A 22,732-nucleotide genomic window follows, 5' to 3' on the forward strand; every position below is an offset into this window, starting at 1 on the left:
AGAACGGACCGGGGTCCACAGTTCACTAGAGGCGTCTCTCCCATAAGATAAATAGCATGTTGGGTGAACAAATTACAGTTGGGCAATTGACAAATAAATAGGGCATGACCATGCACATACATGATATGATGAGTATAGTGAGATTTAATTGGGCATTACGACAAAGTACATAGACCGCTATCCAGCATGCATCTATGCCTAAAAAGTCCACCTTCAGGTTATCATCCGAACCCCTTCCAGTATTAAGTTGCAAACAACAGACAATTGCATTAAGTATGGTGCGTAATGTAATCAACAACTACATCCTTAGACATAGCATCGATGTTTTATCCCTAGTGGCAACAACACACCCACAACCTTAGAACTTTCTGTCACTGTCCCAGATTTAATGGAGGCATGAACCCACTATCGAGCATAAATACTCCCTCTTGGAGTTAAGAGTAAAAACTTGGCCAGAGCCTCTACTAATAATGGAGAGCATGCAAGATCATAAACAACACATAGGTAATAGATTGATAATCAACATAGCATAGTATTCTCTATTCATCGGATCCCAACAAACACAACATATAGCATTACAGATAGATGATCTTGATCATGTTAGGCAGCTCACAAGATCCAACAATGAAGCACAATTAGGAGAAGACGACCATCTAGCTACTGCTATGGACCCATAGTCCAGGGGTGAACTACTCACTCATCACTCCGGAGGCAACCATGGCGGTGAAGAGTCCTCCGGGAGATGATTCCCCTCTCCGGCAGGGTGCCGGAGGCGATCTCCTGAATCCCCCGAGATGGGATTGGCGGCGGCGGCGTCTCTGGAAGGTTTTACGTATCGTGGCTCTCGGTACTGGGGGTTTCGCGACGAAGGCTTTAAGTAGGCGGAAGGGCAGGTCAAGAGGCGTCACGGGGGCCCCACACAGCAGGGCCGCGCGGCCAAGGGCCAGACCGCGCCGCCCTGGTGTGTCACCACCTCGTGGCCCCACTTCGTCTCTCCCTCAGACTTCTGGAAGTTTCGTGCAAAAATAGGCCCCTGGGCGTTGATTTCGTCCAATTCCGAGAATATTTCCTTACTAGGATTTCTGAAACCAAAAACAGCAGAAACAAGAATCGGCTCTTCGGCATCTTGTTAATAGGTTAGTGCCGGAAAATGCATAAATATGACATAAAGTATGCGTAAAACATGTAGGTATCATCAATAAAGTGGCATGGAACATAAGAAATTATCGATACGTTGGAGACATATCAGGCGGCATGACTAATATGACCAGAACTCGAAACTCTAAAGGAACTAGACGCTAAGACCAGCAACTCTATGATGTATCAGGGGGTTTATGGGACGATATGATGTAAACCCTAACTATATTTTTTTGGCTTTTTCGTGGTTTATGGGTGTGATGGTAGATGCAATCTATACTAGGAAAACAGCAAAATCTCACTGAGCAACCTGAAATCTGATACCACTTGATAGGGCAAAGGTGGCCGATCTTTCGATCAGAGTATGATAGCGTTGATTTGTTGGTGGAGTTCGTGCTTGACGATCCAACTACACGTGCAAAGCTCGTGCGCCAATGCAATCGCTAGGACAATCTCCGGGAGTTACTAATCTTGCGGATGCGCGATCAGCCTGCCCTACGAGGGCCTTAATTCTTACCTGAAATCAAGAACAAGTAAGAACTAATGATGCAATCAGAATATTGCGGATATAGATGAAAGCTTTATTGAAAAAAGTGGGATTCCGAATAGTCAGTCTTGTTCTGGGCGTTGGCCTCAAAATAAGTACACGAGAGTTGCAGCAATGGCTAACTTTTAGTCTCATCAAAATCTGAGTCTAAACGTGATGGCTATGGGGGTATTTAAAGGAGGAAAAGGTGGGGTTTCGGCCAGCCATACATATGGTGGCCGAACAAAACCCTAGAAGGCCTTTCCCCCTTCAATACGGACTCTAAAAAGTGGTTGTCTTAATTCCTGCGAAAATGACATGGGTCTGACCCAAAACTAAAGGTGACGCAACACCATATTAAGCTATGGACGAAATTATGAAGTGTGAATCTCTATATTTCGTCCATGTCTCCATCTCTTCTTATGGTGGCTTCAAAGTTCTGAAATCTCCACTTCTGGCATCATCTCTAATCCTCAAATACTTGCTGCCATCTCCTCCATGCGTGATCATGCTCCAATGCTTGTCCTCTTCATCCATGCTAGGTCCATCATTCCTAAGAGTAACGAACATATCTGATTTAGGCAGCATCATATTATCATGTATGTGAGGAATAATTCCAAGAAACGAAAGTACCTGATAGTTAAGTTATTTGGCACGAGCTCGATTGATTGGTCCTTGTATTTGTGTGGCTGTAGGTACAGCGGTTGTATCAATAGATGGGATGTCCACATCAGGAAGCGCGCGGCTGCCGGTGAAAACCGTGTTCCGATCTCGGTTGGCGGACAATGGCGACGTGTCGCGCCGCTACCTTCTTGAAGGCATCGTCGACGCAGTCTGCGGTTTCTCACTCGTGCTGCTCCGGGGGAAACCCTAGGTCCGGGTCTCCCAGATCGGACGATGGCGGCGCGCCCTGCGTCGCTCTACCTCTTGGGGCATCGTTTTTTGGAGCAACTGCTGGATGTTGGCGGATTTCGATGGAGTGGTGTTCATCTACCACTTTGTTGGCGTCGAGTCTCAGTGGCATGGTGCTGCAGGGTATCGACGACAGATGCGGGATGATGTATACATGCAGGAGGGTGGAGCCGTAAGGCGTCATGGTGGCATCAACGACATGTCTTGCAAGATTAATGCGATGATCTCTCTTGAAGATGGAGTCGAGGAAGACGGCGGGAGCAACTCAGTTTGAAAAAGGGTTGGCGTAGACCAGAGCATGTAAATCGAAACTATAAAACTGACTATTTTGTTTTATAGGTTCGGTTTGCGGGCTCACAACACCATCCAAACCTGTAAAACCAGGATTTTGCACACAATCGACGTATCAAACACTAAAAGTGCAAATAATTGATACATAAGTCATAGTTTTTACATGAAACCGTACATTGTTCACCACAAAAAAGTTGCTGCAACTCGTCAACCAAATCAAAGGAGACCGGTCCGTCACCACCTCCATTGGTAGCCGATGCACACCACTTGCTCTTTCATGAGCAAGCCTTCTTCTCTCCATGATCTCCGCCGTGGCATCCTTCCACCATTCCATCTGTTGCTCACATCACCTAATTGTGGGACCAAGTGCGTACCCGAGCGTCGTTGCTTCCTGACGCTCGTCGCCGCGACCAGGCTGGCAACTTCGACGGGGGTCGGCTTAGCTCCGCCCGTCCCGCGAGACACAGCCGCCATGGGAGAGAGTGGCTGAAGCTGCGAGCTAGGCCCGGTGGCCGGCGGCGTCGAATTGAGACTCATCGCGCCGAGATCTGGCGGCGGTGTTGGAGAAAACGGTGATGGCGCGTAGATCGGCGGCGACGACGGTTGGGCGCGTAGTTGAGGAGGTGAAATCTCTGTCGCGCGCAAAGTAAGGCCTCGCGTTTAGTTCGGCCTTGGACCCAAGTAAGGGTCGAGTTGCGCTTTTGGGATGGGGCTGTAATTTTTTTCGGGCTAGCCTCATTTACGGTTACCGATATACGCCATTTCGCGAACCGGATCCATATACTTGTGGTTATTTTACGGTTTTCGTTTATTTATGGACTGTGTTAGAGATGCTCTTATATGGTTTGAAGAGGAGGAGATGTAAACTAGCCGTTACGGCCATGTGAAAGGCGAGAAACAACAACACGGACCCTCGCGAAGAGGTGCCATGGTGATGTGCTGCCTACCCGTAGCCCGTTGGGTTTGCCATGCAACACATGCACTGATGCGAGGTGACGAGACGCGCCAGTGTACGTAGGTCCCGCCAAGAGCTTGAGCACTATAAAATGGTTTACGCGTGTGGTCCATGGCATTCCTGCCGACGGTCTGCCGGGACGCGGGGTCGCTCTCGGCACGGACAGGAAGCGATGCCAATTGCCAGTCCAGGGAAGAAGAGTCGCCCATCCACTCCACGCGCAGACTCCGCGGGTATCCTCACCGCCCAAGACCTTTCGGCCGCTTGTCCAGCACGGCCATGGCGCCCATTCCCATTTAGAAACGGCTAAACATCGTGTCCCTTTTCATCAGCATCGCCTTAACGCAGACGTGAATTGCCAGATTCATTGACAACAATACCTTCCGTTGCAACTTTGAAGCAAACCAAATCTTCAGTTAGCAGTCACAAAATGCAATCGATCCTGCCGTGAGCAATTTGGTGGAATAAGACAGACAGAGAAAGGAAAAGTAAAAGGTGAGCATGAGCTTCAGATCGTTAATAATAATAACCAACTAGGCTAATGTATCAATTTTTTATGCAACTAACCTATTGCTTTTACTTTATTTTTTATTTTGGGGCAGCACAAAATCTAAAAGAAACTGAGGAATGCATATTATGACATGTGAAATGATTGATAAAGACATCGTATTGCAGACGTTGCATGTAGTTTATGGAATACACAAAAAAATCGTTCTACAATGGATTATCTCTTACTATCGCGTGGAGGGCTCTGGCGAGCCTCTTGCAGGGCTGCCGGCGAGCTCGTGCAGCGCGGCTTGCGGCCGAATCACGCGCGCGGCGCTGATTGTGTGCGTTGTTTCCGTGCGAGGACAGTGGGGAGTTTGTTGAATTGATTTCAAAGTGTAAAGGGTTTTATGTAAAATGGTCAACAATTCAAAACTTTTCTCCCCGGCACAGCTTTTTACGGGACAGAGGGAGTATTAAAAATAAACTAAACTACGTATTATCAAGATAAGTTATTTCGTACAATAAAGGAACATCTTATGTTTCTTATAAGAGGTCATCTCTTAGCTAAAAAAGGACACTTTTTTTAATGGCCAACATTTGGAACATGATTAGTTACACCGTCCTTGATCCACAGACACTTGTGGTTCCATCACTTGGAAGTGGACTGCAAACGGCGAATACCTGTCAGCTTTTGGGGATAGGGGGTTTAGGGGTTTGTAGGTTTTTTTTTTAAAAAAAATGTGTTGTGTATTAATCAAGAAACAATGTAATTCTTACAATCTTTCCAAGACTGCTTTTGATGCACAGGTCGGCACAACACCTTGTAAAATGCCACCACACAACACACTACGGCTTAACTGGCATAGACTAAGTGCAACTTTATTACATGATCTCATCATTTTAGAGATATTAACTTGTCGACCAGGAGGCTTCAGTACACCGAATTCACTCGCGAGCAAACAAACTTCAGAATGGTTACCACTAGTCTCTTTAAAGGAGACAATAATAGAAGCAAGATCTATTTCAATTACCAAATTTGCAGTAGAGTTTCCAATTGCAAATTTTAGACACTCCAAGTAGGCAATAGCTTCTCCCATGTCAACAGATTGACAATGATTAATAGTATCCCAGGCCTAAACTAGTACCATTCCATTGCTGTCAAGTAGAACTGCTCCCCATTATCCCTTCTTTTCACTAATGACGCTTGCATCAATGTTACATTTTACCTATCCATCTAGGGGATTTTCCCAAGCTACATTCTTCTCTGAACTTACTTCACACGTCATGTTCTTTGTTCCTGTGTCTTGATCCAACTTTGCTTTTCCTTTCCTATCAACTTTGTAACTACCTTTCTCCAAGTTCTGCAAGGTAGGTAGATAATTCTAGAACTGATAGAATTTTGAATTGAGGTCTTACCGTCGCCTAAGATAACATTATTTCTATGATGCCATGCCCTCCACCAAATAAATATCATCTTATCGAGTGACATGTTTGATAAGCACCCACAAACAACAACAAACAAAAAAAATAAACATCAGCTTGTCACTCATCTCTTGGTTCAGTTTATCTAGTATCACTAGTACCCACTTATTTCCTGTGTAAACCAGCTCCTTTTCGTGTGGAAGGTTCCAGAATTGATTCATTCCTTCTCTTAGGGCTTTAGTCCTTGTGCAATTCATTGTAGCATGGTAACCGGTCTCAACCTCCATTCCACAAATAGTGCAGGTAGGTTGTACATTTGGTAATCTTCTACTTATGTTTACTTGTACTGCCAAGCTATTTGTAGCAGGCCTCCACTTAAATATTTTTATTTTGGCGGCATCTTTGAACTCGAGGTTGGTTTTCCATAAGCTTCTCTCACCTTTCAAATTACCACTAGAATTTGTTGGATTATTATTATGAAGACCTAGTGCTAAATTATATGCACTTTGGACAGTGAATAGACCGTGCTTTCCATATTCCCACGAGATGAAATCCTTTTGCTCGCACCTTGTTAGGCGTATTTTGAGAACCTCCTCTGCATCATGCGGCATAAATTTATTTCTGACAATGTCCTCTTTCCAGTTTTGATCCTCTTGGTTTATAAGATCCGCAACTCTTCGTGGCCTTGATTTTGTGAGGTTTGCAGTAGATTCCTCTTTTAACAAAAAAAGCAAGTTTTTTTTATATATTCTCCTCTTCTATATTAAAAGGTGGTGATTCTGGTGGTTGCTCAAATTTTATTTGGTTATTTCTCTCTTATCCATCTTGGCAGTTATCTTGCATAGTGTTGCTAATGTATAACCACCTTATATGCCCTCAGCATTTCTCACTATCTTTTTTTTTTGTTTCCAATGGATGTCCAGATCGCCAAATCCCAAGTGGCCAATCCTTGATGGCGTGAAAATGAGTTTTTTTGAAATATATTATAGACACAAACGCTCACACATATGTACATACAATGGCGGGCAAATTATAACATGAAAAACTACTTTGGAACACCAAATTATACGACAGTAACATTGTACTCCCTCAGGCTCTAAATAATTTTCACAGGTTCAGGTTCGTGAGCTTCGAAACTAGCACTATTTATTTTGAAAAATTAATCAATTTTTTTTGTCTCCTCAACCATTGCCATCTCACTACATATTTAGAAAAGTATATGTAAGTAAACCATATCATTACCTATGTTGAACTTTCACAATTTAGATGCCTAATTCAGAACCAGAAAATCAAAATTGATACAAAATTACCTTTGGGAATTTGGAGATCAGTACACGGAGGCTTGCCGTGAGGGAACTGAGAGTAGATCAGCAGTCCTGAAGATCGAATTTGGCAGTGCCCCTCTCGGCTGTTGCTGCTGCTGTGCTGCACACCGCACGCCCGCACGGCGTGGCCTGCTGCTTCTCACCGCACGACGCCTAGGCTACCGTAGTTCGGAGGAGTGGAGAAGCCCCACCTGCCACCGGCCACCCCCATGCAATATGACCTCGATCGCCCAGGCCAGGAGACAAAGAACTGGGAGAACTCTATCGGTCAACGGGCTGCCGTTTTGTTGGTGGGCTAATGCGCTGGGCCACCAGAGTAGTAGGGGTATTAGTAGTTTTGCAATTTTGCTGGGGGCCATGGCCCGGTTTGGTCTACACGAAGGTCCGGCTGTGTGTACATACACTCACCCCTATGAACGCAACGCGCATACCCTATTCCAATGAGCACCTCCGAGAGACTGAGTTCAAAAAAACTGATTCGGTGGGTGTTGAGATTGATGAAGTCACTACATGCGTTTCGCTGTTGATGGAAACGTTGTGTCCCACTGCAAAATATTCCATCATTTTAATGAGCCGTCAATGTGTCACATCTTCTAGAATTTAAATACTAGTGGTCTGGGGATGCAACTGACTTTCTAACCATCCAACCGCAAGTTAATTTTCGCGTGAAAATGAGTTTTTAAAACTGCCTTTCTTCATTTTTTTTTTTTGAACAAACTGCCTTTCTTCATGGAGACATAGTCACATGCAATGGGTCGTTGTGCCATGTGATGTGCATCTTCCAGCAACGGAGATCTTGAGAAGAATGCACCTCTCTCCGGATCCCATGCAACATATCTTCGGATGTTGCTTTGACTCTGATTGAATCTACTCCTACTTGCTTCCCTTTTATAGAAGTTGCTCCACTATCTATGCATCGGATCCTTGCCGCAGAAACCGCGAAGATAGACCGAGACAGGGAGACAAATAACCGTCCACTCCACCCCAACCACACCCCAAACGGCCGCGTTACAATGACACCCACCCGGTGCTCTCACCTCCCCAGCAGCAACAGGCAACAGCTCATGGCGACTTGATTTCCCCACTTAAACCACACCAAAATGTGTTCAAAAAAAAAAAAAAAACCACACCAAAAACAACAACAACAAACCCCCCTCCCACTTCCGCTTCCGCTTCCGCCCATATAATCCCCTGCCATATTCACTCCCACGCATCCACCTCTGCGCTCCACCCATGGAGGACGACTTCTCCCGGGCCGTCGAGGACGGCCTCAAGCTCTCCAAGCGCCTGGTCCTCCCGGGCGGCGCCGCCCCGCCGCGCCCGCCCGCCGGGATGGACCGCTACGGCGCGCCGGAGCCCGCCTCGCTGCTGCCCGTCGCGCCCATGGCCTACGCCGTCGTCGCCGACCCCGCCGCCGTCGACAGCCCCGACGTGCCCAGCTACCAGCCGCACGTCTACGGCCGCCTCAACCCGCCCGCGCTCATGCCGCTCCAGATGCGCGACGTCGACCTGCGGGTCGACTGCGCCGCCGGATGCGACACCGCCGAGGTCACGCTGCGGGCGCGCTGGTGGGTGCACTGCATCACCCGCAGCAGGGACTGCGACTGCAGAATCGTCGTGCCCATGGGAGAGGAGGTACGTCATCCCCTATTCCCCTTCCACCCCCACCTTCGTCTTTCGACTTCTATGGTGTTGTTCTGCGCTCGATTGGAATTCTTTGTGCCGTTCTTGATTTTGTTGCCGTTATTACGCGCTGCACCGATTCCCAGTTTCGTGGCTGCGCTCCGCCCAATTTGGATTCATCTTTATTACTTAGGTGCTGCTGATCGTGTCGGGGCCCATGCTTGGCTGTACATAATCATTTGCTTTGCTTTGGACCGGGGTGCTCCATTTGCGCACATACCAGCCACTTGTTTGTCATCATTCGCCAGTAACGTTTGTTGGAACTTGCTGTTATAGACGATTCCATCCGGAGTTTTTTGCTCCTGAGCTGAGCGCACCTCTCTGCCAGCAGTGCTGTGGGTTCCATCGTTGTTTTGGAAGCAAGCAACGCCACTTCCTTGCTTTGCTTGCCAATCGTAGAGATAATAAGATGCAAGCAACAAATATTTGGTTTCGGCCAAGGAAACGTAACATGACTTGCAAAGGGATATATACCTCTGCTTCTGCACTTGTTTCCACTAAATGCTTTACTTGGTATACTTTGTACAGTCAGTGATGCTATTCCTACTCTTTTCATTCTACTAGGACATACTACATTGCATTTTTTTCCTTCGCTATTTACTTTCACTATGCCCAAACATAACATGCTTCCCAGTTGTTATTTCGAGATATGCTCTCCTGCTGTAGACTGTATAGCCAAAGCTCAGATGTCTAAGAAATTCAGAACAGAGCAAGGAAGTTTCATTTCTATCTGCTTTTTCTATTGTACTATCCTGATGTAGTAAAACTTACCTACATCATCTTTACAACAATGAAAGAGAACCTCTACATTTCTCTAGTAGATAGCGTGCATCAGTCCAAATAGTCTAACTGATAACACCGTATGCATCTAATGAATAAAACATGTTCTCGCTATTCTGTTTTATGTGGCCATAATTCTGAATGCATATGTATGTATATCCAGAATACCAATAATTTTTGCAATGTAGTCTAAGGCAATGATTTGGCTAGCAGGGTTCAATTCTAGGCGCGGAGGTTACTGTTGGGAAAAGATCGTTCAATACCCATGTAGTTGATGTAGATGATAACAGTGCTGTGAGGATCGCAAAAACTGAGGGTGGTGGTCTTCTAAAGCGCCAGTTTTTTTCATTGACAATACCAAAGGTACTTGTTTTGTATCTACCATCAGTTTTCCAATCTTCTCGCTTGGCAAGATTCAAGCTTTCAGCAGTCGTATCTACCTTTGCTAAGTACTTTTCTTTCACTGCATCAAGGTTGTAGGAGGAGAAGACATTTTTGCCACAATTAGATGGTCGCAGAAGTTGACGTATGACAATGGACAGTTCTCAGTTGATATTCCGTTTCGGTTTCCGCAATACGTGAACCCTTTGCCTAAATTGTTCACAAAAAAGGAGAAAATTCAGTTGAATGTGAATAGCGGTGTGAGTAAAGAGGTTATATTGCAGGGGACCAGCCATCCCTTGAAGGTAATCAACTCTTTATTACTTCTGTTCTGTAAGACCGTTTCTCAATCTGTGTGACGTAATGGTTGGATGAGATGCTCTTTTGCATTTTCAGGAGAAAAGTAGGCAGGGTGAGAAATTGTGTTTCTTGCATGAAGCAGTGGTTGAGAATTGGTCAATCAAAGACTTTACCTTTGCATATAATGTAAGTTATTCTCTGGAAATCTATTTATTTACTTGAGAATTGTACCTTCTCTTCAGTACTTTTAAAATGTCATGCTCATTATGTTCAACGACCCTTCGTATGTGAATATTGAAATCAACATGTGTGTTACCTATTCAAATCTTAATTTATGAATACCTTCATATTGGTTGTTTAGTCATTAAATTCATTTTGTGGCAAGGGCAGAAGGCTTACTTAGCATGTACTTCTACTCCAAGGTCTGAGTGAATTGTATACAATTGGGATGCAGACAATAGATATACTTCAGTACAATTTGTTTCATATTACAGTTACATGATAGCTATTCTTTGCTTGCTATCCAGTACTAGTGTAGTCGAGCATTGATCCTTTCCTTAGGTGATAGCCATTGGCATGTTACAAGCCCGCAACGAAGGAAAACATGGTTGTCTTCCAACCAAACAACTAGAGGGAGTGGGCCACATCATTGCCATGTCAGCAGGCGAGACTGCAAGGTGACGTCTTTCCTGAGTGTGGTCTGTAGACAAAACTTCTGTCAGTGGATAGTGGGCCCTCTCCCGAATCCTGACGTCATCGCATCCGCATCAGCTGAAACCAAATGTAAACTGAGGCTGAAATGGGGACAGATCATTTGTTCAAGGGTCCCAAATTAAACCCGATTCAGATATTAGGGTCGACGATCAAACACTTTTCAAACACACTTTATTTGCATAGCTTTTGATTCAAATTTTAGATAAATGAAAGAATAGCTCTCCTGGCCTTTGCATCATGAGATACCCAAAGCCTCTAAACATTCTTACAAAAAATATAAATTTAGCCAAATGTCTAGGGAAAAGGCTACATAAATAGAAGATGGAAAATAAACAAAACAATTACAGTTCAACTGCATGCTTGCAATGGAGATGAGTGTCATTACCTAATGTTTTGGTCATGTCTGTAGGTTTACTCAGGTGATGTGTCTGGTGGAATACTTGTGCAGCGCTCAACATTACGTGACTATGATGACAGAGATATGTTCTGCATTTTTCTTTTACCTGGAAATAAGCAGAACAGGAAGGTAGTTCCTTTTACTTGGTTATTAGTCTTGTTACCTCGTTAATAAGTAATAAACTACATGTCAGTGTGGAAACCCAGTGATGCTTGAAGATAAACTTTAGTTATATATCTGTAATCAGTACTTTAAAGTTTGTACGGTACCATAATTATAAATAGTTCTAAGTTTCTTGTGATTTGTATTGATTCTGTTTGTCAGACATGTTGATATTTATCTAACCCTGTTTCTTAAATATAAATAGTCCTAATGTCATTGATTCAACTGGAAGTAACTTTTTATCTGTTTTTATGTTTCATTGTATTTCTATGAATGGATATTTATCTCATTTAAATTATGTGATAGATCTTCAAAAAGGCAGTTGTGTTTATTGTTGATACAAGTGGAAGCATGCAAGGAAAGCCTATTGAGAATGTTAAGAATGCCATCTCAACTGCTCTCTCCGAGCTTGCGGAAGGAGATTACTTCAACATAGTAACATTTAATGATGAGCTTCATTCATTCTCATCGTGTTTGGAGAAAGTAAATGAGAAAACAATAGAAAATGCAATCAACTGGATGAACTTAAATTTCGTTGCCCAGGGTGGCACTGACATCATGCATCCTTTGAGCGAGGTACAATATTGGGAAGATTATACCCGTTGACATTTTATATGCGATTGATGCCACCTTTGTTGCTCACATTACTCCCTTTTGTGGTGCAAGGCGTTGGCGTTGCTATCAAACTCTCATGACACTCTTCCACAAATCTTTCTTGTGACTGATGGTTCAGTTGAGGATGAACGGAACATCTGCCACACGTTGAAGACCGAGCTTACAAATAGAGGGTCTATGTCCCCTCGAATTTCTACTTTTGGACTAGGTAATAGCAAGTATAATTTTTCTTATTTAGAACTCAACAGATCACTCTTAAAATATATACTGAAATGAAATGTTAGTTGAATTTGTAGTGATCTATCATGTCTAAGGTGTTGTTTTGCATTGCAAAGTTTCAACACATAGAAAACATTATCAAATCTGATACACATTAGTACTTAGGGTATAACCATGTCAAGTTTTTCATTCTCATGCTGGAAATACTTTTAACTTTATCCTCTTATCCATTCTTATCTGTAAATGCTTTTGGATTACTCAAATGAGTGTAATGCAGTCCCGAATCTTATGAAGGGACTAAAGAGCAATGATAGCGGAGACATCAATATTTGATATTATCTAAATGATTATTAATATTACTCGGAATAATTCCTAATAATTTTTACTTGCTCTTGGTAATATATTAGGTTCATACTGTAACCATTATTTCTTGCGGATGTTGGCATCAGTTGGCAAGGGGCATTATGATGCTGCATTTGATACAGGTACTAACATATGCCCCACCCCCTTTAATCCTTGACTGGCCAGTGTTTTGTTCTACCCACTGTTTTTGGAACTTAAAAAATCTGCATTATGCTCTAATGATCCAATTTCGGCATGTCCCTGCAGGAAAAATTTTAGTCTTCCTTACACAGGTTTTTGGTTTATTAACTGCGGACCTTGTGGGTGTCCTCTGCTTGTACATATTTTTATTTTGTTAGTAAGATCATTTTCAGTGGGCGCTTCTCCACTGTTCTGGTCACAAGGAAAATAAAATAAAAACATGACTCCCATATTATAATCTTTAGTCCTTCTCTACAGGAAAAAACCTACTATACAAGCTTATTGCCCAATTGACAAAGAATAATAATAATAATTCTTGCTGAGAAGAGAGGATAATTTGCTGCAGATGGAATCATATGATTTAGTAAATTTATAAATTAGTTCTATGGCTTTTATATACTAGAAGTTTTGACTTCTGTTCTTTCTATTTTATCCAGTAACTCTTGTGGTAGAACAAAATTCAGTAATTTTAAGTGTGTATAAATGTCTTGACTGTACAAGAATATGCAGGATTTTGTCCAAGGTCCAAGGCAATACTTTGCAAAACTGAAGTTTTTCATTCTGATTTCTTACACCAGGATCAATTGAGGGTCGAATGCTTCAATGGTTCCAGAAAGCTTCAACCACAATCGTGACAAATATTTCAATTGATACCACAAAGGATATTCAAGAATTTGAAGTGAGTTCATTGCTAGCTAACCTGTCAGGCTGTCACCTTTTAGCTGTCACGAAAAAGCGTGACCTTCATATTAATTATTAATCATGTGGTGACATATTGCATGTACTCTTAATAAAAATCTTCATAATAAGTTGTGTGTAAATGCTGAGTAGGTGATCTCCATAGCTTAGCATCCTTGTAAAAAAAAAAATCTTTTCCAAAAAATGCAGAGGGAAATAGGGAGAGCTAGAGAGCATAAAGTGCTTTGGCGTTTTGGGGTAGTTAACTGACTGGTCCTTTTGGGAGCAACTTAACAGCATGTTGCATCTTTAATTTTCTGGAATAAATACCCACCTGGGTTTGCCCACTTTCTTCCTATAGAATAGAAAGGTCTGGATAGTTGGTACGTGGTACTTGATGCCCTTTTATCTTTCTTTTTTCATATGAGCATTACTAGATTCTCAATGTCTCTTAAAACCAAACTTTTTTCCCATTCAGGTGGATTGTGAATATATTCCTGATTTGTCAGCAAAATATCCATTATTTGTATCTGGAAGATTCAAAGGTGAACTCCCGGAGACTCTTTACGCTAAGGGCTATTTGTCTGACATGAATGAAATATCGATTGAATTGAAGGTCCAACATATAAAGGATATACCTCTTGACAAAGTAAGATTCTCACACCTCCTTGTATTTCTACTCAAGGGAATTCTGTTGTTACTTAAGAGGTAGTAGAGGAACTGTTGTGTTGATTGCATATGCAATCTAAGGCGGTTTCTTGACCCCAGCGGCGGACATGTTAACCAGATACAGTGATAGCACATCAGCTTACCTAAATGACAAAAATTCTGGGACATCTCTGGACGTATTTGCTGTTCATGGATTGAATGGCATGGCAGTTAATTAAACAAAATAAGCAATCTTTAGCTTGTAATTTTGCTCCACTTGATGCACACAGACCGTTGTTTATCCTGGCACAGTGACCGCATACAAGGAAAGCACGACAAAACATGTCTGTTAGAATTGTTTTGAAGTCGACTAAGGGCCTTTTTGGTTCATAGCCACAATTTGCCAAGCCAAAGTTTGGCAGCCATAGTTTATTTGGCATGTGTTTGATTTTTGCCACACTTTGGCTTGACACACTTTATTGCATGTATGGTCCACTTGTCATAGACTCAACTTTTTTGCCAACTTTTGCCAAAGTTTGGCTTCAATATTTTAAGCCACACTTTTGTGGCTAACCACATTTTAGCCTGGCAAACTGTGGCTAGGAACCAAACAGGCCATGAGTGTCCACTATCATTCACCTAGACGGGTTTTCTTACTTGACTCGGCTAGCAGATGAAGTTGAGTGACTCATCGACTTTTGACCAGCTACCTCTGACTAGTAGTCGAGCAATTGGTTAGGAACCCTAAAGTTGCCCAACTCAGCTAGATGTATATTTCCAACTAAAAGAAGTTGTAGACAACACTCATTGACTTGAAAACGTCCTGCCAGCCTGAATTCCCTGACTAGTGGTCCTGAATGGTGGTTGCATAGTGTAGGTTTTGGGGCAAATTTCTAGACGGGGTTGTCCCTTACACCTCCACACCCTCTTATATATAGCTCAACTTAGGCTTACATCTTAACTTGTACACTAGTATATTCTAGACTCTGCTAGGACACTAACTCAAACTCCAACACTTTACTAGAATACTTTAGCTACACTAACTCGTACTCCAACAAATGGTCGCTGATAGTCAGACTGGTCACTTGGATAGCGGGGTGGTGATCTGGCTCTGCTGGTCGACTTGAAACATTATCAAGTAGCATATAAGAATTTAGAACAATAGTTGCCTTCCAAGATTACAGAGCCAATTGAGCCCAACGTGTACTCTAATTGGTGTGTGTTGAATATTAAACTCGTGGCATTGTGGCTGACGGTAGTAGGTGGGATTTTTTTTTTTTTTTGACATAGCCTACTACATGAAAGATTTTTCATTCCATTTTATTCTCAAACTTCAGGTGTTGGCAAAGCAACAGATGGATCTTCTAACAGCAAAAGCATGGCTTTCTGAAAACAAGCAATTGGAGCAGAAGGTAACTTGTTAGTGCCTGATTAGATCTGATTCTGGTTTCAAATTCTGTAATTAAGCTCTGCATGCTGGGTATTACCTTGGCACTGTTCAAGTGGTGAGTTTAGGGCACTCCCTGTTACTGAGCTGGCCTGTATCTCAATATTATACATAGTTAATAAGTTAAGATGTAAATTTATGGTCAAACTTGTTCACTCTATACCTATGTCTTCCAGATACCATATTGTTGAACAGACGAAGTATGATAACTCTTTCCTTGTCTGTTCCTGTTTCATTCTTGTCATGGTGTAACATGCAATTGCCATCATAACATGCCAGAAGCTTAGAGTTGGAACATTCATCCTACTGAATAAAATTGTATCTGAAATCTGATCCTACACCTGCATTTATTTGAATAAACAGGTGGCCAAATTAAGCATACAAAATGTCATTCCTTCGGAATACACAAGGACAGTCCTACTTCAAACCGTCATGGAGAAAATAGACCCAGCTGAACAGGTATGATTCAGTGGATTATAAGTTCTTTACAGTATTTTTCAGGTGCTATTGCCAACTCATAATAACCATGTAATCCTTTGGAAAATATGGGTTACCTTGGACTACATTCGGTTGTCATAAAAGGAAGTCCAGAGGGTATCTGATTAAACTTGTTGTATTCATGCAGGTAAAGCAGAAACCAAAGAAACAAAGCATCCCAGATCAGCCTTCAGCCACACCACTCCATGGCTTGACACTTGGTTTCGGCAATGTGGCGGCGACAACGGAGAACCTGACCTCAGGATTCGGGGACACAAAGGCACCAGAGAAATTCGAGATGTTCGGGAAGGCTGTCGGTGGCTGCTGCAGCCGCGCTTGCGACTGCTGCTGTTGCATGTGCTTCATCAACACGTGCAGCAAGATGAACGACCAATGCGCCATCGTCCTGGTGCAGGTCTGCGCTGCCCTCTCGTTCCTCGGGTGTTTCGAGTGCTGCTCACAGCTGTGCTGCGGCGGCGGTGGCGGGTCAGATTGACGGCCGGAGACCGGTGTGACTGTGTGCTGCCCGGTAGTGTGCATAGTATTACTGTACAGGATGTACATCACATATTTATATAGCTTGATCGGAAAGCCTCCCTTGTCAATATCGGGCAGAAATAAACCATCAGATTTCAGAATCATCAGATGGACTTGCGATGTAATACCAGCTAGTGAATTGAAGAGGAGTGTCTAATATTCTAACAAGAGTGGAGTGTGTAAGTGTAGACAACTCGGGAAACCCATGTGTACATGCACTTGGAGTGAATTGCACATAATGGGGTGTCTATTTATAACACTGAAAGTGGAAAAATTTATGCCACATGCATGTAAGAACAAAACTGTATGTTATACTCGTATGCATGTACTAGTTTTTCAGCTTTGTCATTTTGAAGTTAGCACCATCATTCCTTTTGATGTAAAGGTTTACATTTCAGAGCATGCTGTTCATCTACATCATTATCTTGTTGATTTACATTTTCTTGTTACCTCTTACTATCTTCTATTCTTTCAACTTCAACCTCTGCGTCAACTACCACAGATTTACCACCATCGTTTTTCTCTTGTACTGTTTTTTGAACTTCGACATCTGCGTCAACCACAACAGATTCACAACCACCGTTGTTGTCTTGCACCTTTTTTTCAACTTCGATCTCTGCATCAACAGCAACAGGTTCACCATCAACCACATTTTTTGTGACATGCTCCTCCACCTCAACGTCAGGTTTTTTCTTGTCTCCTGGCTTCAGCGATACATGATGAAAGGTCTCCTGGATCTTCCCAACGCCTTTCTCAACACCTTTCTCCACGGGTTCCATTGCCTGTGAGATGGTTAAGGCCACATCCTTGACGACCTACGGAAGAAGCCAGTAATCTGTCAAAAATACAGAACCTAGGCTCTACCATATACTGAAATTCTGATGGATGTCAGCAGTTTACATGTTGGCCACCACCAAGAACGACATCCTGAACGCTCTCTTTGATGCTTGTTCCTGGAGTTTTGACATGGGTCTCTTTCTGCCCAACAGTGGTCGGCGCCCCATTGCTGCTATCACCGACATCCACCTTCAACTCCATCTTACTTTCGTGACGGCTGAAATCTCCATGCTCCGGAAATGGGATGCGCTTGTATGGCTCCACGCCGAAGACAAATGCATGAGCGATGGCAGCGATGGCCATCTAAGAAAAGGAATTGCGCTTTACTGCAGTAACAAAGGACAAATGATAGTTCAATGAAATTACAAGATTCCTATTTACCTCAACACAAATCAGGAAGTCCTGTATTCCATTTTGCACCTTGTCTTCCGTTGGCAGAAGCCCGGTATGGCAGATGATTGTGATTCCGATTCCCTGCCACCAAGTGGCGAATACAATGGCCTTGAAGCTTATGAACTTGGCTAGTGGCCTTATTGCCTGTAGCCTTTCATGTGTAGCATTGTAAAATTTAACCAGACAATAGAGCGCCCATGTCTGGCTGAAATTTATGACAACAGCAATGTAAGGGTATCTGCATTACAGAGCATTACTTGCTTTAGTGAATTATGAGTTACTACAGTTACACACATATTTATTTCAAGTTCTTATGTCCGCGCATCAGTTGCCCTCCACTCTCAGGTAACTTTAGATATCTTGCCATTTTAGACAACAAAAGGAGAGAAAGATACGGGATAGTTACCCATAGTACCACTTGAATTCACCATCTCCATATGCTCCAAAAAGCTCCAAGATGAATGCCAAGAAAGAGCAGAATGTCTTCAGAATCATCTGAAATGATGTTAAGGAATGACAGATCATACACATCGTAATTGGACAGTTTCAGATGAGAACAATACTAAAATGTACTTACATATTGCACAAGACCGAATTTTATTATTGTGTACAACCTCTCTCCTAGTGCATTAGGATCCCGAAAGAAGTTACGTGTTGTACTTCGATTATGGTCTTTTGCCTTCTCTTGCCTGTCGAGCAATTGCTCACTTAGCTCTTCCATTCTTTTGTTTTCAAGCAACCCAACCACCTGTCGTTCTCCCCCTGAAATAGTCCAGCTTTCAGTTTACCATGTTCTTAACACAGCAAGCCAGTAAGGCATCATGAATTTTGTACAATGGAACCAGAGAGGTGCTGCAGGGGGGAGTTAAATTGACGGATGTATTCTCTTTTTTTGGCGGGGAAATTTTTGAATGTATTCAATTAGCAAAAATTAGCTCCATCACATTGTAAACATGTATGAATATGAATATAGCATCCCATGTGAGGACCAGAAGTGCAGCCTATTAGCATGATCTCCAACTCTCAATACTGTTACCCTGTTAATTATTCAATTATGCAAATTCAAAATGATGTTCATTCCAGTGGGCATATGCAAGTAAGCTTACCCAGGCATGCAACCAAGTATCTTCCGAAGGAATACAAAGCAAATGCTTCATAACAATTCCTCAAAATATCACAAGCCAAGGAGAGTTCCGAATGCCACAGCGAAATAACCTGGAAAAAAAACCAAACATGAGAAGGGTGGTATGGAGCTAGTTCCAAAACTTTGTGATACCACGGGCCTTCACAAATAGTTAATGATACCATACAACCATTCTTTCTTACCACTAACAACATTTTGATATGGAAACAACTTTACAGCCATTCAACATAGCACATTTGGCAGCATTCGACTATTCAAACTCTGCTCAGAGAAGTAACAGCTTTTGCATATCTAGTGCTGGTGGCATTCTACAAGTTTGTGCTTTCACTTACAGATTCAGATGCGTAGACAGGCACCATAAACAGGACAGCTATGATCCACTTCTGCTCCTGCAGAATTATGAGCAGGATAAATTTGGTCAATCACAGTAACATCCAGCTATAAAATATTGGCTACACTGGAAACATTTCGTCCCCCAACATAAACAGGGGGGATCGTGATAGTAAAAAAGAAAACGCGGCACTCACCGCAGGATTGCTGTATGATCTGAGGTGCTTGAGTATGAGCCAGAGCGAGATGAGGAGGGCGACAAGCGCGAACACGGCTCCGATGATCACGGCAGGGGTGTGGAGGTGCCTGTAGAACCCCTGGAAGCTAGAGGATTGATTAGATGCCATGAGTTCATCCCACATGCATGCACTGATCCCTACAAGAAATTTAAATTGATCAGTCACTCTTCTCAGACGGAGAATTTTGTTGCCGAAGCTATTGAAGAAGTTCAAAAGCGAAATTGACTGATTCGCGAATGCAACGAATGGACAAATGGAAAACAAAAAATGAGTGGGAATGAAAAATGTACTGCGCGGTAACCTGTCAACTTCTTGCTCAAAGGATTAGTTGTTCTGATCTTTGATGTTTTGGAGCGGCCAAGAAGATTTGGAGAGGGCGAGTGGAGAAGAAACCCAATCCTGTTGAGAGCCGCGACCGAAGAAGAATGGGCATGGAAGAGATGGGATCTAGTCATGGGGGCGGCCGACACGTGTCGAGGCAGTCTCTCTACGTGGCGAGCATTCCGCTGTTCCCGAGGGCACAAGGCTTGGTTACCAGAGACGTACGTGCTGTGTAACACAGAGATTCTTACCAACACTCTATGCACTTGGAGTGGAGTAAATCGTGGAGTTAGGCTTAGCCACATGTAAAAAAGTCTAACAGCTCCGGCCGTTGACCGCTCCCATCCTCTAATTATCCACTCCCCGTCGGGCTATGGAGTGCCTGCGGGCTCCCCTTCTCCGTGAAATCGGAAGGGGAGGATCACGATGGACGATTTCCCCGGAGGACGGCGACAGCCGGCAGGCGGCGCTTCGAGTAGGCTCGGCCGCAGTCTCTGGAAACGTTGCGACCGGCTAGGGAAGAAGACGACGGCCGACGGGCGAAAAGGCGGGCGGCCGGCTGGGCCGTTCTTGTTTCCCGCTGATGTTGTGCCTCGCCTCGCTGGGCCCAGTAACTAGCGGCAGCGCGTTCTTACAAGCGGATCATGTTCCCAACTTGGACCCCTTTGTCGATGTCTTGTTTTATTTTGTTCCTCTTCTCTTTTTTCTTCTTCTTTTCATCCTCCATCTGGCGGAGCTTCATAAGAACTGCTGGGGTCGAATGTAAAATCGGTAAGTTTAGGGGGGGGGGGGAGGTTGAAAAATTCCCATCTAAGCCTATCCTACAAAAATCTTTAGAAAATGATCAAAATCTGGGGAGGAGAGGGGGAGGAGAGGGGGAGGGGGGGGGGAGGGGGGGGGGAGGTTAAAAAAATGATCAAAATCTGGGGAGGAGAGGGGGAGGGGGAGGTTAAAAAAATCCCATCTAAGCCTATCCTAAAAAAAACTTCAAAAAATGATCAAAAGCTGGGGAGGAGGGGGAGGTTAAAAAATCCTATCTAAGCCTATCCTAAAAAAATCTTCAGAAAATGATCAAGCTGGGGAGGAGGGTGAGGGGGGGGGGAGGGGGGGGGGGGGGGTGGCCCCCTGACCTGCACATAGCTACGCGCTGTCCTTGGTTACATTCTTTTTCGTTTTCAGCTCACTTCTTTTATGGGAGTCTCTATGGCTCAGACTGAGTCGGAAATTAGGGTTCAGTCAATCATTTACACGATTACACCTGGTGCATTTTTTCACGTTCGTACACACGGACCGTGCAGTCGAAAAGGTGAGCACTGTTGACAATATAATTTTCAATTAGCTCACGGGGATGCTTGAACCCAAGTCCTACAGTAATGGATATAAGTGGATATAAGCGCAATTAAAATCACTAGGGAGTTATACATTTGTGTATTGATAAGACCGTTCACAATTTCTTGAAACTCGATCTCCCCCATATGAACCATATAGCCAAGACAAACCATGAACCAGAATAGAAGAGTTTGCCCCACCCATGAGTAAATATTTCATAGTAGCCTCAGTAGACCGTAGATCTCTCTTGGTATATCCATACAATAGGTAGGAAGCATCTTAATTCTTTGTTAGCTTGGATAGGCAGCTTGCAGTAAGATTATAAGGTTTTTTGTTAGCTTGTACAGGTAGGGTTTTTCTTTTTCTCTTTTCTTTGTTTCAGTTTGTACATATGTGTTGAGGTTGGTAATAAATTGATGTGGGGCTTTTTGCCTTACAATCTTTCTTTTCAAAGAAAAAAGGTAGGAACATAAACTGGAACATTCTGGAGCTACAAAGATTGTTATTAAATCGTTAGCACCATATAAAAATATTCCCCTAGAGTAGCTGTTAATATGAATAACAGAAACTTTGTTATAGCCATTTCGGTAGCTTCTATTTTTCCTAAAGCTAATGAACCGAATGAAAGAGACTCACTTTGAATAAATAATAAAGAAGGGACCAACAAGAAAATCAAGAATTGTGTCAACCTCGGCTCGGGGTCTGTCTGGAAATGGAAAATAGGCCACAGTGACAAGAAAAAATAGTGAATAATTGGAATAGAACGCAATCGTCAACCAAAATAGGGTAGGATGTATTATAAAAGAAAGCCTTGCCTCACTCGCAAGTGAGGACCTCACCCCTACTTCCTCATTTATTGATAATGGAAAATTACAATGTTCTCTCGGTAAAACAGATCAAACAGATTATTAACGAAATGATCCGAACTGTTTCAAAGACCCAACATGCATTTTTTGTGTGCATTGGGCTCTTTCATAAACTGATTTAAAAATCAGTTAGTCCACCATAGTTTTTCTTCACGGAAACATAAAGATAATGAGAGGGCTCCCTTGCTCTGATTGATTATTTGTATTATGATCTATCTAGGAGAAATACTAAAGTGTTTCAAAGGAGGATTACCTTGACTTAGGTCTGTCTCTGGCCTAAATTAAATCAACCTAATTGAAATGGAATCTCTATCGTTCTACGGTAAGAGTTAACTATGAGACTTCATACACCTTAATTTTCATAGAACGAAAAGAAATCTTTTGGAGGCCCTTATCCTCATTACGCCTAGCATTTAGTGGGTTGGATATTTACCTTATCAACTAGCAAATCCATAAGGGTTCTATTTGATTAGGCACCTGAATTGGCACCTGAATCGGACTGAACCGACTGTTTGTCAGGCTACTGTTCTCCTATTCTCTCGAATCTATGAAGTAAGACATTGATTTTGCAATAAGATCAATTATGTTCATTGCATAATAAGCTCCTTTGAAAAAGCATTGGCCCACGTGTAAAC

General features: G+C 43.0%; 2 protein-coding genes across 2 annotated transcripts; one reads left to right on the plus strand and one right to left on the minus strand.

The window, feature by feature from the left end:
- Positions 1-8,243: 8,243 nt before the first annotated feature.
- Positions 8,244-16,986, plus strand: LOC127332443 (uncharacterized). Its single transcript, XM_051358739.2, has 13 exons — positions 8,244-8,692; positions 9,734-9,883; positions 9,994-10,206; positions 10,298-10,387; positions 11,325-11,441; positions 11,781-12,050; positions 12,141-12,297; positions 12,716-12,793; positions 13,430-13,530; positions 14,008-14,178; positions 15,515-15,589; positions 15,988-16,083; positions 16,250-16,986. Exons 1-13 carry the CDS (start codon positions 8,291-8,293, stop codon positions 16,595-16,597), a joined length of 2,268 nt encoding a protein of 755 aa, XP_051214699.1. The 5' UTR covers positions 8,244-8,290; the 3' UTR covers positions 16,598-16,986.
- A 62-nt stretch (positions 16,987-17,048) lies between these two features.
- On the minus strand, positions 17,049-20,127 carry LOC127332444 (protein LAZ1 homolog 2). Its single transcript, XM_051358740.2, has 9 exons — positions 19,883-20,127; positions 19,540-19,718; positions 19,345-19,401; positions 18,975-19,083; positions 18,446-18,630; positions 18,275-18,363; positions 17,857-18,106; positions 17,539-17,778; positions 17,049-17,453 (listed from the first exon to the last, which is right to left on the minus strand). Exons 1-9 carry the CDS (start codon positions 20,034-20,036, stop codon positions 17,085-17,087), a joined length of 1,632 nt encoding a protein of 543 aa, XP_051214700.1. The 5' UTR covers positions 20,037-20,127; the 3' UTR covers positions 17,049-17,084.
- Between the last annotated feature and the right edge of the window lie 2,605 nt (positions 20,128-22,732).

This window comes from Lolium perenne, chromosome 4 (genome assembly GCF_019359855.2).
Source record: "Lolium perenne isolate Kyuss_39 chromosome 4, Kyuss_2.0, whole genome shotgun sequence".
NCBI classification, from domain to species: Eukaryota; Viridiplantae; Streptophyta; class Magnoliopsida; order Poales; family Poaceae; genus Lolium; species Lolium perenne.

Excerpts from the sequence above, each read along its gene's own strand:
- LOC127332443 (XM_051358739.2), top strand. The coding sequence starts at position 8,291 with ATGGAGGACGACTTCTCCCGGGCCGTCGAGGACGGCCTCAAGCTCTCC. Across the intron at positions 9,884-9,993 it reads TTTCATTGACAATACCAAAG|GTTGTAGGAGGAGAAGACAT; the intron begins GTACTTGTTTTG and ends CACTGCATCAAG. Across the intron at positions 12,051-12,140 it reads TCATGCATCCTTTGAGCGAG|GCGTTGGCGTTGCTATCAAA; the intron begins GTACAATATTGG and ends TTGTGGTGCAAG.
- LOC127332444 (XM_051358740.2), bottom strand. The coding sequence starts at position 20,036 with ATGACTAGATCCCATCTCTTCCATGCCCATTCTTCTTCGGTCGCGGCT. Across the intron at positions 18,364-18,445 it reads AATTCGGTCTTGTGCAATAT|ATGATTCTGAAGACATTCTG; the intron begins GTAAGTACATTT and ends ACATCATTTCAG. Across the intron at positions 17,779-17,856 it reads ACTTCCTGATTTGTGTTGAG|ATGGCCATCGCTGCCATCGC; the intron begins GTAAATAGGAAT and ends TCCTTTTCTTAG.